At 42.2% G+C, this 15,941-nt stretch overlaps 1 protein-coding gene across 7 annotated transcripts in view; it reads right to left on the bottom strand.

The window, feature by feature from the left end:
• The window catches only part of JHY (junctional cadherin complex regulator), a 55,077-nt gene that overhangs the window by 15,184 nt on the left and 23,952 nt on the right, over nt 1-15,941 (bottom strand). For 3 of the 7 annotated variants that reach the window (XM_027579689.2, XM_027579687.2, XM_027579690.2), the window contains exons 4-5: nt 9,079-9,192; nt 337-989 (exon numbers count right to left, since the gene is read on the bottom strand). In XM_027579689.2, coding sequence (XP_027435490.2) covers nt 337-989; nt 9,079-9,192 — 767 coding nt within the window. Of the gene's footprint in view, nt 1-336; nt 990-9,078; nt 9,193-13,779; nt 13,889-15,941 lie in introns of those variants that run through there. The other 4 variants (XM_027579692.2, XM_027579688.2, XM_027579693.2 and 1 more) reach the window with 4 other exon arrangements.

Here is a 15,941-nt window from a genome sequence, read left to right as displayed (position 1 = left end):
TTTTGGCTCAGGTCATGATCTCAGTGTTGTGAGATCAAGCCCTGCACTGGGTTCCACACTCAGCGGGGAGTCTGCTTGAGATTCTCTCTCTCCCTCTCCCTGTGCCCCTCCTACCTTCCACACTTGCTGCGCTCTCTCTCTCCCTCTCAGATAAATAAATCATAAAAAAAAAAAAAAAAAAAAAAAAAGGAATCAGAGCCAAGGACCTTGTTAGGTTAAGTTTCCCTCTCCCCTGACAACCCCCATGACCTGCCCACCCCCCTATTCTCCCTCTGCTGTCTTCAGTGGTCTCTCATTTCTCCTCTAAAAAAACACTTGAGAAAAGGGAATTCTTACCATAATATTTCTAAGTTCTTATATTTTGTCTCTGTGTAAGTCTGCTTGGGTTGTTTATTTTCCCTCAATCCATTAACATTTTTGTTAGGAATGGACTGGGAGCCCTTCTGGCTCAGGGGCACTTGTTTCTTAGTAAGCTCATTAAGGTAGTTCAAGTCCATATTGGAAAGAGTGTTGATGTGTAGCTGCTGATGTGACAGTCTTTTCTCTTCTTGGCCTTTATGTCCTCTTTCTTTCTTAACATTCATGGAGTGATATCCAGTAGAGTTTTTGTACAATACCTTATCAAGAGCCTGCTGTGGTGGAGCAAATTTATTGGAGGTTACTTTGGGCTCCTGGCTCCTAAGTGCACTTGAGTGTTGTAAATCATTGTTAGGCGCATTCATAATTCCGATTGTTTTGTGCTTTACTGAAGTGTCAGTAGGCTTATTTTGGTTTTGTTGCTGTCTGGGAGTGTTCTGGTTTCTGTGACTGACAGCCAGCTCTTCAGTCACCAAAGACTTCAGGCCATGCTGTTGTTTATGCTGGTTTCGAATCTTGTGATTGGCTGGTTTTCTGGAAGGTTGTTGGCCATTGGTTGTTTCAGAAGATTGACCTCTCGGTTCGCAGTTTGATTTTGCACTTTCATATTGAGACAAGTGTTCCTGATAATTCTGAAAAGATATCTTTGGTTAATGTAAAGTCAGATGATTGGTATTCTTCATATTTTACCTTAGTATTTTTCACACTAGGGGTCACTTCTGGGAAGATGACCACAGAACTGAAAGGAGATAAAGAGTACAGTAGGTCCTTTCCTAATTTCAGGATATGAGAGTGATTAGCTGAGTAATTCCTCCTGGCAATTTCAGATTACGAATTTTCTAGAAAGAAGTAGAAAGCTTAGAATGGGCTTTATATTAAGGACAAGTCTTTGACATCAAATGTAAATGAAGTGTTACCAAGTGCGGGGGGGGGGGGGGGGGTTGGGGGGAGGGGGAGGGGAAAGAGCTTTACCTCCACAGGGCTACATACAAAGGAAGTACAAATCTACATCAAAATATGCAAGTTTATTTTAACTAAAGTGAATATTTTTAAAAATCTTAACCAGAGAGGACATCAATGATCCGGTTTACCAACTAAGCACAAGTCAAATATGAGATACAATTTAGATGATCAGATCTTCTTACTCATATAGGTCAGAAGCTAGAAATGACCTCTTCACCAGATGAAACAAATTAGATTTTATTCAGAGGATTATAAAAGAGTCTGCACTGTGATAGGACATCTGTGAAACCACAAGGGTTGTTTTGCTTCAGTTCCTTAATATAGCCTGTACTTAGGCAATCAAACATCTGGGGGAAATATTTCAATTTCCGAACGGTCTTTATGCTTTTCAAAGTCTTGTAACAACAAAATGTACTCCTGGTATAATAGATACACTATGTAACTATATTGTGCTAAGCCATTTAGAAATAGTTTCCAAGGAATAAAGCACTCATTACTTTGTGAAAAACGAGCAGAGTTAAGAGGCCTTTGGAAAGAATGATTAAATGCTTAGTAAAAACAGTAATATGACCATATGCATCAGTGTGGTATATAACTGCAACGTATTTTTTCTTTCTGAACACACTTATTAAAAAAACTCTACCTGTGCAATGTTAATTGAAAAATACCAGTTACCTGGGTCATTCAAGGAAAAAAAACAACCCTTAAAGTGAATAAATCATATTTCTTCTCAAATTGTTTTAGCTTGCCATGAAGAATGATCAAATTATTGCAATGAGTTCAACTTTTATTTCACTTTTCTGATCTAATTACTAAGACATCCTATTCCTGTATAATATTAAATGGTATTCTATTTCCAATGAAATTTCCCTATGAGATTGAGATTGTTAAAACAGTCCTAAATAATACTACTTTGCATTTCAGATTTTTATGTATAAATGGCTTATCTGAAATTCAAAGCATGTTCTCCTTGCTTTCTGGAGGATTGGCCAGGTTCTGATGAGCTTGTCTACACTTTGAATTCTTACCTGTGGTACTCCAAAAAAGAAAAACTTCCTTTTCTGTATTTCAATTAAGAAAGGTTCTTTCTTCGGGGTGCCTAAGCATCTGCCTTTGGCTCAGCTCATGATCCCAGGGTCCTGGGATTGAGCCCCACATTGGGCTCCTTGCTCCAGGGGAAGCCTGCTTCTCCCTCTCCCACTCCCCCTGCTTGTGTTCCCTCTCTCGCTGTGTCTCTCTCTGTCAAATAAATAAAATCTTAAAAAAAAAAAAAGAAAAAAAAAGTTTCTTCCTTCCATGCAGTATATGGAGCTGCCTGGGAGAGATGTGGGCAAGAAGGCTCTGCAAATAGACAGGCCAAGAGCATTCTTTCTTATAGTGGACCTAGAAGAAAACTGCTGTTGTACAATCTTATCAGGTGTGTTAATAAAACACAGTGGCTATTTTCATGGCCATCCTCACTGTTCATGAAGGTAAAAAACAAACAAAAAAACCCATGTGCTACAATCTATAAATATTTATTGATTCTGATAATGTCATTTTATTTTATTATTTTTTAAAGATTTATTTATTTGAGAGAAAGAGAGTGCAGAAGCAGGGGGAGGAGCAGAGAGAGGGAGAAGAAGACCCCCCACTGAGCAGGGAGCTGGACATGGGACTCGATCCCAGGACCCCAAGATCATGACCTGAGATGAAGGCAGACGCTTAACCAACTGAGCCACACTGGCACCCCTGATAATGTCATTTAAGGGCACCTGGGTGGCTCAGTCAGTTGAGCATCTGACTCTTGGTTTCAGCTCAGGTCATGATCTCGGGGTCCTGAGATCAAGCCGCACATTGGGCTCCACACTCAGCGTGGTGTCTGCTTGAGATGCTTTTTCCCTCTGCCTCTCCCCCAACTCGTGCTCGCGTGCTCTCTCTCTTTCAATAACTAAAGTCTCAAAAAATAAAAATAAAAAATATCTGTCAGCCTTTTAATTGCTAGAAAAAGAGTGAACAGGAGCTTTTTCTGCTCCTATCCGACCATACATGTCCCAGTTCTCTGTGTTCATTCCCACCAACAAAGAAAAAAAAAGCTATGAGGAATTTTTTCCTTAGGGTACCGGACCCGAAATCTTGGGTTACCACTTGGTTTTAATCATGTTATACCTTTGCAGCTGACAATTCAGATTACAATAGTACTCTTCACAGGGTGCTTTGTCAACAAGGCCAAGGACTCATCATTTTATGAAACTTCAATAGTCTCAAGTGTTAAATCCGCTATTCACAGAAATGTAAGTGCCCAGAGATGGCATTTCAGTCCCCAGAAAGGAAGACATTTACGGGCTTGCTGTGATTTCTCTCACCTTCTGAGCAGACTACTTGAGATCTGTGGTTTACTGAAGATTTATTACCCGACAATTGAGACATCAGGTGTCACTTTTTAGGTCGCAAGACCTGAGTTCCCTCAAGTTAATATACAAAGCCATTCTCAGGCTACTTAATCTCCACCAGCACTGAAATCCTCTATTCCATCCTGCTCTCAATGGGGTTCTTTTGTTACCAATACTCACAATCAGTCCATACTCCATGCACTAAGAATAACTGCTTAATGGCACTGGGTTTTCCCAGCACACACACAGCAGTGGCCATTGGTACAGCGTTCACATTGGGGAATCCTGATGCCTAATGCGGGGATGATAATTTCTTAGTAAGATCTGTACTTAGTTATTAATGTTCTTTCATACCGTGCCATCCAAGGGTAGTTTGCCCCCAACCCTGTGAAAGGCAGTGTCTGGCTGTTTCTCTTTCATGGCTTTCAGGTTTACAAGCTATAAGCAGAGGGGAGGATGCATGCTCTGTCTCAACCAAAGGTTCATCTGCTTTAAAACAAAAGTCATTCTTGCTGTTACCCTGATCAACCCTGAGGGTTGTGCCTGGGCTCCGAGATCAGCTCTGACATAGAGATGTGTCTGTTGTGTTCATTAACAATAAAACACAAATACTTTGAGCAGGGGTTATCAATTCCATCTGATAATATTAAGAACATTTAGAGCACATGCATTAACTGGCTCCCATTTTTAGCGTCAGTAAGGGAGGACTCTACGTTCAGATGAATAAAAGGAGCATAGCTCTCTTGATGGTGTTGGAGGCAAAACCAAAATAATAGCTCTTATATTCTTATAATAAGAGGTAACGTGGGAAGAGGACTTATGATGTGATTATAAGGACTTTGATATCAATTAGTCAAAGATCCTACATACCTTTCACCCTGTCATGCCTTTGCCTTGCCTAGAAATTCAAGAGTTATTTTAGAGTGGCAAGAAAGGAAACATCCTATTTCATTTTTTCAAAGTTTCACTTAACTGGAGAAGTTTCTATTTTTTCCTATTGACCTGTGCCTGGGAAGGCTCTTCTGCTATTGGGAATGTGCTCACTTGTACAATCTGGCAAATGTCAGACCCTTAGCTAAGTACTGGGTCCAGTTCTGGCTACACAGCGGAACTAAGATTTGGAAAAGCCATTAAGGTTCATAGGGGAGCACGGAATGATCCAGGACAAGACCTATGTGGAAAGGTAAAGTGAAGGGGGATGACTGGGTTTAAAGTAAAGCCCTTTGCACGAGTAGGACTTTCCATAGAAAGGGATGATGATGAACATCAGTTGTCGGTATTTTAAAAGTGAAGATGCATAGGCTTAAATGGTCTCAGGGGCTTTGTTTCTGACATATCTTCTTTGTTTCCTTGCCCTGTCTCTGGTTTCTCCACGTTGCAGCTTGTGAATGTACTTCTGTCTCTTTTATGAACAAAAAAATGCAAGAATCCCTCACTTGATCTCATTCTCCAGTTAAACCTCATCTCTTAATCCCGTGAGGAGTCTTGCAGGTGTAGGCTGCACTGGCCTTCCTTTTCCCTCTCTGGTTGTGCCCTCTACACCCTGCAAGAGAGCACAGATTCTCACCACCCCACCCACACTGCTCTGCTCAGCCCACCGGTAACCTCTTCCTTGCAAAATCCTCTGGGCACCATTTTCTTTACCTTTTCATTTTTTCAAACTAACAAAATTATTTCAAACTTACAGGAAAATTGCAAGAATAGCATGGAGAACTCCCAAATATTCTTACTGAGAATATTTGTGAATATAATGTGCCAATTTCATCTTTCTCTGCGTGTCTCTCCACATACAGATAGATGGACATGCAAATATACATCATTTCTGTGACTACTGTGTGCATTATGGCTAGTTTTTTTTTTTCTGAATCCTTTGAGACTAGCATGTATGAGTTGCATGTATCATTCCCTTTTCATGGCATCTTTTTAAGTAAAAACTAAAGAACTCTTTCCTGCAGAGCTTGATCCTGTCCACTGATGTCTCTTTCTTGAGATTTTTCAGGTCTCGACTTCTGCGACACTATTTTAGCCTGGCGGCCTTCTACCTCTCTGGCAAGCCCTTCATAGTCTCTCACCTTCTGCTCTCTTCCTCTGCTTACCCTTAAAATTTAACCCTACTCTACCGGGCGCTGTTCTTGACCCTCTTCTCTTCTTCCACTACCTTCGATTCCTGGGGCATCTCAGCAATTCCTACAGCTTCAGTCCACCAGGGAGTGGATTCTTAAGATCAAATGTATGATGCTAACTCAGATGTCTCTCCTGAGTTCTATGCTCAGATCACATTCTTCCTCCACACTCGACATCAGGCTCACCACCCCTGTTCTCGTGCCCTTTCCCCATTCCGCCCCAGCACGAAAGCCCTTCTTTTCTATCTCAGTGGTATTAGTACTGCTAATCCGACACTTGGAAACCAGTCTCTTTCTCTCTCCCCCATTTCCCTTGTATTCAAACAATTGCAGAATTTGTTAATCTCCCTCCTTGACCGACTCTAGGCAGGCGCTGAGGGGGCTGCTCTGAACTGCAGGAAGTTTCATCCAGTTGGTGGATTTGGATCTGTCCCCCATACTGAAAAGTGAGTGAATGGTGTGTGGAGTGTGAGACAGACTGTGGTGGTTTTGCTGTCTCTGCAATCTTATTTCCTTCCAGTCTATTCTCCAGACCCTGGTTAGAATGAATTTTCTACCACGTTCAGCCTGATCATGTCATTAACCTGCTTAAAATTTGCCTGTGGCTTCCTGCCATTTGCAGGATGAAATCTGAAACCTTTTGGCCGACATGAAAGCCTTCCACGACCCCTACCTCTAGTTACCTAACCTGCCCGTGTCACACCATTTCCCTCCCTCACACATGCTCCCCCAGTTGCTGAGCTGTGCGTGAGGCTGAGGATATACCATGTCTCTCATGCTCTCAAACCTCTGCTCCCATTTGTCGGTTTACCATATTTTGATTCATCCTTCTAGGGTCTGTTCAAATGCTGTTTCTTTTCAGGAGACTTTTCTTGCCTTTTAAGGCAGAATTAGGTGCTCCTTTCATTCCTACTGCATGTTGAACCTACGTTCCTATTATTGCATTATAATGATCACATAACTGTCTTCCAACTAAAGTTTTGGGCTCCTTGAGGGTAGGGATCATTTTTTAAAAAAGATCTTTTATTACTTTTTTTTTTCTTTTGAAGCATGTTTTTTGGGCCAGACCCCTGACCCTGAGTGCCTGGAATATAGTAGGTACTCAAATATTTGCTGTGGGAATTATTTTGATTTCATGTAAAGACATTTCTTATTAGTGGGAACTATTCATTGTCAGAGTAGGTCTACTGAGGGATATGTAGAGTCTTCTGAAGTTATCTTTCAAGAAAAGAAATTTCAGAGAGGCCCATTTTCACAAAATGATTTTTACATGTTTCTGTAACCAACCAGTAAATATTTACTGAGTGTTTGCTTTGGACAAAGCACTGTGCTAACAGATGTAGAGAAACATACAATCTTAATGTTCTTGCAGCTTCTAGTGTACTTGGTACAAAAGGAATACAGGCAGCAGCTAATGAGATGCAGCCAAATGATAAACCCTGAGGGAGTGGTCCAGACCACAGGCACAGTTGCAGAGTGAGGGGGCAGTCGCAGAGTGAGGGGGCAAAGGATGGGGTGGGAGAGGCTGGGAAATCCTCATGCAGGACGGGGAATCAGAAAGAAAGCACTGGATTTGGGTAGCTGAATCGGAAAAAGAAAGGCAACTTGGAGCTGAGTGCCTGCCTTGCTGGTGTGTAGGATACAGCGGGGAGTTAACAAATCCTTTCTAAATAAAGAAAGGGAAGCATCCCATGGACCACTCTGCGTTGATCGTTTTAGGTCTAATGATTTTATATTTGGCTCCTCTTTGTCCTCATTCAGGAGTGGGTTATAAACAAATAAGTTCTAGTATACACAGAGAACACACAGCATTCTTTTCGCTTTTTTCCGATTTTCTTCCATACAAGATTTTTGACTGCCTCTGTCAAAGGCTATGCCACGAATCAAGCCCTTGTGATTATTTATTTTATCATTGGCTTTGGTCCTATAATATTCTGTAGTGATGATCATGGAAACTCGAGGTTGCAAGAATCTTATGTGCTTCAAATAGGTTTTCTATAATAATTTAACTAGAGAAAAATATGCTAGCATAATATCATTTTGCTACTGGGATGCATCTCGTAGTTCATTTTGGGCAACTCTTTATTTAATAAGGAAGAAACTTAAGGCTTGGGGGGAGTTGAGATTTGCCCAAAGTTCCGCATCAACTAAAAGACAGGGGAAAGTCCAGAAATCCGTGTCTTTTGACCCAGTCCATTATCTGTAACACGTGACAAAACTTTAAGGTGTTTCCCTTGTCTTTCCATCCTGTTGGCCAAGCTCCCCGGGCTCTCGCAGAGGTCTAGTGTAGACCCTGTCTGCTACATCCCGCTGCCATGGACATTTCAGTGCCTCTTAACCTCTGGGTGTGATCCCTCTGGCACCAGCTTTCAGGAAGCTCTGGGTGAATGACTGTTTTTATTTTTTATTATTTATTTATTTATTTTTGCAACTCTGAGAGGGACCTGGAAGCCACTGTGAAGGAAAGATGATGATTTAGGTGGTCCCTCTTTTCTAAATTCTCTGAAACTGGAATGAACTTTATTTTTATTATTATACCTTTAGCCCTGTACATATTTTGAACTGATGGTGTCAGTAGGCTTTCTAGGCTGTGTGATTTCACAGGGCTCACCCTCCTTCAGCAGGGATAGAATCTGGTGTAACACTGCTCCAGAGAACTCTGTACACTGGTTTCAGAAGAAACCATCTGCTAGTGCTTTTCCTCTTCTAGAGAAACGGTCAGGGGGACTATTTTGCAAAAGTCTTCCCTCAAATCACATTATGATGTCAGAGTAGTAAACCCAGGGCCAGAAAAGGATGTTTTCATGCTAAATTACTGGTTAGTTGTCTTTCCCTTCCTGCAAATGAGGGTTAAATGAGGCTCTGGGGATTTCTGCCCAATTTTAGGGATCGTGTTCCCCATCAGCTAGGGATGCTGTGACTACCAGCTCCATAAGGAAACAGACTTGGGAGCAGTGCAGATTTGGACAATATTTTACAACTGTGATCCTACCCCCACATACTTTCTCCATGCTTTTCTTCTGTTTGGGGTGATGTGATGATTTTCTTCTAGGAAATTTAGAACCTTTGGAAACATGGGTAGACTTGGTTGGCTAAGCAAGCAATGGCCCATTTGGGCAGAAACCAGTCTTACTCTTAGAAGGGTGGGTCACTACTCTCGGGCATAGGAATAAACCTGTAAGTGATAAGAAGTGAGTCGTGAACATTACTTATATTTAGCAGTAACCCTTGAAACCCATTTAAAGTTCAGTCTAGCAGGTAACCTTTAGCTGTTGGGCTCTTTGATGCCATTTGTCTTCAGGATTGATGGCAGCATTTTCAATCTCTTTGGTGGTCTGAATGGACGTCTTGTCAGTTACACTGATGGGGTAGGAGATCTAAGAGGGTAAAACATATAAAGCGTGTTAATGGGATTCGTTTTAAGTCTTAGAGCCACGAGGCTCATCTGTGTACTCTAGAAAGAGGTCCTGCAGGGCTACGTTTTATTTTCAGTTCAAGGATATATCTTCATCCTCAGGGACCTGGATTGTTCCTAAGGAAAACGGGAATAAATAATGTTTTCTCTCACAGGCTTGATGTGAGAATTGGTGCTTTGAGGTCAAACTACTATTTACTTTAAATGTTCAATACACACTCAGGGGACCCAATTTTAGAACAGTTATCTGAACCGGATGTAGCAACTAATGTTGAGTATATTAAATGAAATAATGAATAGTGAAATAACACCATGCTTCAAGATGATGATAATAATAGAAATAACAATATTTAATATACAGTGAGTGTTCATGGTGTGCTACTAGCTGTCCTAAGCATTTAGCATATATTCTATCAGTTATACTATATTAAACCTTATCGGGTATGTACTATTACCCCCTTCTTGCAGATGAGAAAACTGAGGGACAGAGACATTAAGTAACTTGCCCAGAATCTATAGCTGGTAAGTGGAGGAGCCGGGCAGTCTAACTCCAGAGTCTCATATTCAGCAATTTTGAAATATCATCTTTGACTTGCAGAATTTGTAATGTTGGCATTCAGTGAATTTGAATGATGTAGATCAGAGGTTCTCAACTTTAGTTGGATGTTAGAATGACAAAATATCAGTGCCCTGGTCCCCTCCCAGATCGATTAAATCAGAAGCTCTGGGGTGGTCCCAGATAGCATTATACTTTATTTTTTTTTAAGATTTTATTTATTTGGGAGAGAGAGATAGCAAGAGAGAGCACAAGCGGGGGTGAAGGAGGAGAGGGAGAAGCAGGCTCCCCGCTGAGCAGGGAGCCCAATGCAGGGCTCCATCCCAGAACCCTGGGATTATGACCTGAGCCGAAGGCAGACGCTTAACGACTGAGCCACCCAGGTGCCCCTAGCATTACACTTTAAAAGTTCCCCAGGTGGGTCTACTCTGGAGCAAGGTTTGGGAACCACAGACAAAGGCAGCTACATGGGATTTGGGTCCCCAAATTATGGAGGCCCTTCATTGCCTCCATTAGCTACCTATCTTAATTTACTTTTAAAGTTTATTTTTCAGTAATCTCTACACCCCTTCTGGGGTTCAAACTCATAAACCCGAGATCAAGAGTCATTTGCTCTCTCTACTGAGCCAGTCAGGTACCCCGCTACCTATTTTAAATCAAGAAATTAGATTGTCTCTATGCTGTAGAGAATTCTAGCTACCAGGAAGCATTTCAGAAAGCAAACTTAAAGTTATACAGTCTTAATGTTGGTCAAAGGATCTGGAGGTAATCCAGTATAACTGCTTAGTACTTCTGTACCATCCCTGGTAGATACTCATCCACTTGCCTAAACTCATGCCCTTTCTCCTGGCAGGAGTCACCTGTTTATGTCCTATGGGCTGAGGAGGGAGCATAAGGTGGCTTGTGAATACTCCCTTTCTGTGGGAGACCTGGTCCTTTCAACCATCACATGGAATAAAACGTTAGCTCTCTTAATCTCTGTTTCATGGATGATAAACATACTGTTGCATCATTGAACCACCTAAAAGTTCTTCCTATGAGAGCAGAAATATATCTTCCTGTAATTTCTATCCCTCTGCCCTCTGAAATAATGGATTAAGTCGATTAATCTCTCTCTCAGACAATAGCCCTAAATGTTAGCCACTGATTGTGATGCCTTTGCTAAACCTCTTATTTACAGGATCTGTGGCAAGATTTCTTTGCCATTCCTCCAGGGACGGGTTACCCAGGTTGGCTTATTTGGTTACTGTGCTTTGTGGCTTGTAAAGGTTGACTTCCCCCTTTCTAAACTGCTGTAACTAATTTTTAGATTTAGATTCTGATTTTACACTTGTTTTATTAAATTGAACCTGGTGGGCTGTGTCGTGTGAGAAGCAGCAAGCTATGTAATGCTGGGAAAAGCATGGGATTTAGAATCTGTCATTTTTTTAAAATAAGATTTTATTTATTTATTGAGAGAGCGAGAGTGAGAGAGCACAAGCAGGGGGAGCAGCAGAGGGAGAGGGAGAAGCAGGCTCCCCACTGAGCAAGGATCCCAGGATCATGACCTGAGCCGAAGGCAGATGCTTAACTGACTGAGCCTCCCAGGAGCCCCCAGAATCTGTCATGTTTGTGTTCAGATTCTCCTGCTGCTCCTTACTTTGACTTTGCATTTATGCAGACTGCTATTCAAATGAGAAAGAGGGGGAAATATTTGTGAAATATTAATAAGTCAGTGTCTGACAATAAAGATAACCTCATTCCTCACTGTTCAATGCAGCTTCTGTGGCCACATGCAAGACAACATTTATTTTGGGTGAACTCTTATCTCTACCTGGATGCAGACCTGTCGTTGTTACTGTACTCATATACTTAACAGCAATCAGATGGTATGGAAGTGAGATACTTAAAGGTTGATCTGAGAATGGGAAAAAATGAAAATAAGACTTCTTCATGCTCGAATCATCATGGCAAATACAGAAGCTAAATGTGCTTTTGGATCATGGGATCAAATGAAATTGCATTTTGAGCATCATAAGCTGTGTAATGTCTATTCAATGTCTACAAACAGGAGTACTCAGGGCGCCTGGGTGGCTCAGTTGTTAAGTGTCTGCCTTTGGCTCAGGTCATGGGATCAAGCCCCACATTGGGCTCCCTGTGCAGCAAGGAGTCTGCTTCTCCCTCTGCCTGCTGCTCCCCCTGCTCGTGCTTTCTCTCTCTCTCTAATAAATAAATAAAATCTTAAAAAGCAAATAGGAGTACTCAACAGATTTTGAAAGATTACCTACTCTGCAGAAGGAAAACTTCCCAACACCATGAAACAGTCTAACTTGCTCTGAAATAGAAAGTTTAGGATTATAAATGCTGCCACCGAAGGTCAGGAACTGTGAGTCTTGATGGCATCTCTCAGTCCCTCTCCTGGCACCATTTTAGGAAACAAGAGAGGTCTATAAAAGTATTAGGTTTCATAATTTTGGTCGCTGTTATTCCAAAGGTTTCTATCCCTTATGGCCATGATGTTAAAAGGAAACACCCCTCATTTACAAGTAAAATCATCTCTTTCCTGGACAAGAAATGAAGGCTGAGTTGGGGGGAGAAATCTAAATAGGCTGCCTAAGCAGGCGAGGAAATAATCCTTTTTCAAATCTCAAACAGGTGATGTCTTGGACAAAAATGTTATCTGGAGCTTGGGAGGAAAAAATTGGGTTGATTCCTAGATCCGCCACTAGGATGTTCGATTCCCTGGCTTTTGTAAAGGGGACTTGGTTTAGTTAATTCAGTCTGTCACTGGTGATTCTGTGACCCGGGATGGGATCCCTTACACACAGCTCTGGTAAAAAGTTTCCGAATTACAAATGCATTGTCCTATGCTTCCTTCCCCAGAGAGTGTAGGATGTGCAATATTTCCATCCACAGGCTGTTTTGGTGGAACTCGGTGTCTGAATCACCCCAGTGAGAGCCTCAGGGCAAGTAAAGCATACTTCTACATTATCTCTTTGAAAGTGGAATGGGACACAACCTCTGCCAGCTATTTTTTTTTTTTTTTGTGAACCATTCTATTAATACCAATCAAATCGAGAAAATGATCAAATGAAATTGCATTTTGAGCATCATAAGCTGTGTAATGTCTATTCTGTTAAATTGGGGCCTATAATTGCTTCTCTACTGAAAAGATACAACAAAGACAGCAATCATGGCATGTCATTATCCCAGACTAGAAAACCGGCCTTTGCTGGGAGGACTTCAAAGGCTTGTGGTTCTCGAATTGCATTTGGCTGCTATTGATGAAACGCGGGCAATCCTGATTAGGTGTTTACACTGAGGTAAGGCGCAGAGCAGAGAGCCTGAGTGCCTGGGTCTAGAGCCATTAAAAAATTGTACATTATGTTCCTTGCTTTGAAGTGAGGGTTTGTAGGAAGGAAAGCAACTCAGATTGAGTACAGCTGAGCTAGATTGGGCTGCTACTTCTTTCTCAAAGAAACTCGTCAGGTTCCTAGAGAATCGGCACCACACAAAAAAAGTTGAGGCTTTACACCAAGAGCTATATGTGAATTAGTGTCTCTGCACAGACACACACTGAAACATGTTTTGAAAGCATATTATCCTTAAGTTCTGCAATCACTGCAAGTTTTGCTTCTTTATTCCTTGATACTGTTTTCTTTTTTTTATCACTGACGTCATGCAGAACCGCACAATTAACGTATCAGTTTCCTTGTTATTCCCTGATGGTATTAACTAGCACATAGCCAAACCAAAATAAGACAAAGAGTCTTAATTTTTTTTATTTTTAATGTCGTATTTGCTTACCGTCCCTCCAGCACATCTGTTACTTAATCCCTCTCTTCGGGACCGAGTCACTGGATTCCGCGAGCATTGGTGAACTTGGCGAACGAGTGATCTGCTGTGTTAACTCTGTTCTATTTCTGATGCATTGTGCTCTGTGGGAGCGCAAGCCCGCTAGCATCTCTCTCTCTCTCTCTCTCTCTCTCTCTCTCTCTCTCGATATGTGGCCGGCAGAAGAGGTGGAGGCATGGTGGCGCCGAGAGCCCGCCATTGTCAGGCTCCAACGCGGCTATTTTGCACAGCTGTTTGAATTATCTGGGGATTTGTATTCGTGATTCAGCTATTTAGAGACAAAACACACGAACTCTTTTGGCTCTGCTGTTGTCCACTTTCTCCATTCCCGCAGAACCCTTCATAATGCATTTCACACGCAGGTGCTCAATCAGAATGTGATGACATTGGAACCTTTGGAGATACTACTTTTTTGCATTCATTTTCTGTATAAGATCCTGCAGCTTTTAAAACCCCCGAACTAATTATGCCAGCCAGCGCTTTAAAACCCTTCGGTGCTTCCCCATTGCCCTTAATCTTTAAAGGTTTTTAAGGCCCTGCCTTCTGTACTTCTCATTCTTTTCACCTCGTACTTTCTTAACTCTGCGGTTGGACCACAGGCGCCCTTATCTCTGAGTCTGTGCATAGGCCATCCTTTGCTGGGAAACACCTCTTCGCCTCACTTATTCTGATCAATCCCATTCACTGCTGCTGCTCCAGCCTGGGCTGAAATAGAGCTTCCTCCAGGAAGCCTTCCTTGACTCCTCAGAGGTTACAGTAGAGGCACCTGAGCTCACGGCCTCCGCACTTTGTACTTTCCTTTTTGTAGCAAGTATTACCTCGGTAATTAGGTTTGTTTCCCCTCTAGACTCTAAGTCCCCGCTCTGGTGGCGCTATTCACGTGAGCCACATGGTGGCCCTGAATGTGCCTGGCACACACATGCCCAGTAAATATTATTGACTGAAAAGACCTATCTACATGGAGCACTGAACTCTCCATTTACACCAGAATACATAGACGCTACTTGTTTATCTGGCTAGATTTGTGGTTTATTGTCAACAAAATAAGGTGGAAAGGAGGCTCTATCTTTCCCTTTCCCTTGCTCGCTCCACCCAGGACCACTGGGCCTTCACTCTTCACGTGTGTTGTTCCCTCTTCCGGGAACATTCTTTCCTCAAATATTTGCATGATGTGCTCTCTCACCTCCTTCATGACCTCTTATAAAACTGTGATTTCCCCCCCACCCTCAAATTCCCTATTTCTCTGCTCTCTTTCTCTCCCTAGGACTTCCATCATCTACACTAATGTACGTTTATATTGTTTAAGTGCAAATCAACTGTCTAGGGTCATCTTTTTCCATATCTGCTTAAATCACTGTATTGGGTTAATTGACCAAATACCCGTTCCTGACTAGTACCCTAGAGGCTCCCCCCATACCAGCAGGCTTCCACCTAAACCGTGACTTCCCAAAGCTCTTATACCATCGCACTCACTCCCTTTGCCTGTGATATTTCTGCTGCCCACCACCTGCTACCTTCTTTTTAAAGAACTTGTTCAATGGTTGCCTCTTCTGTGATGCCCTCTCTGAATTCTCCTGACAGACTCAGGCACTTTTTCTTCTGTGTTTTTTTTGGGACCTTATGTGTCTCTTCTATAGGTACTATTTTATTTTTAAAAGATTTTGTTTATTTAGAGAAAGCGCGAGCAGAGGGAGGAGGAGAGCGAGAAAGAGAATCTCAAGCAGACTCTGCACTGAGTGGGGAGTCTGACACGGGGCTCGATCTCATGACCCTGAGATCATGACCTGAGCTGAGATCAAGAGTCGGACGCTTAATCGATTGAGCCACCCAGGCGCCCTGGTACCGACTCTTTAATATGTCTGCTTCCCACGAGGCCAGAAGCTCCTAAAGAGCAGATACACCCACAGCAGCCAAAATGACTGCAGACCCCTAGCAGTCTGGGGCATTTAATGAAGAGGCAGAGCATCCTTCTTCCCATTGCCACAGCTCTGGACTTTACCACAGAAGCAGGTGCCATGGCCCCAGGTAAGAGAGCAAGGCCTGTGGAGTGCTCTAGGAATGTTTGGGAAAGCTATCCTGAGAAACGATTGCTTATGTTAGGATTCTGGTTTTTGAAAGGGCATGCTTTAGTTAAAAGGAAAGTTTTCTTTTCATGGATCCCTCATCAGTAATGTTGAATTAATGGAGTGTCACTCTATAGATCATACAGTTGGTAGCTAAACCAACTAAGTGCTGAACAGTGCATACAGAAAGATGCCTTAGGAAATGTGTTATACTGGGGGAAAAAAACCCATAAAGTTCAATTTGAATTATGCTGTCAT

Source organism: Zalophus californianus, chromosome 11, assembly GCF_009762305.2.
Source record: "Zalophus californianus isolate mZalCal1 chromosome 11, mZalCal1.pri.v2, whole genome shotgun sequence".
NCBI lineage: Eukaryota > Metazoa > Chordata > Mammalia > Carnivora > Otariidae > Zalophus > Zalophus californianus.
Note: the sequence above shows the minus strand (reverse complement) of the source record. Positions and strands in the feature narration are given on the sequence as shown.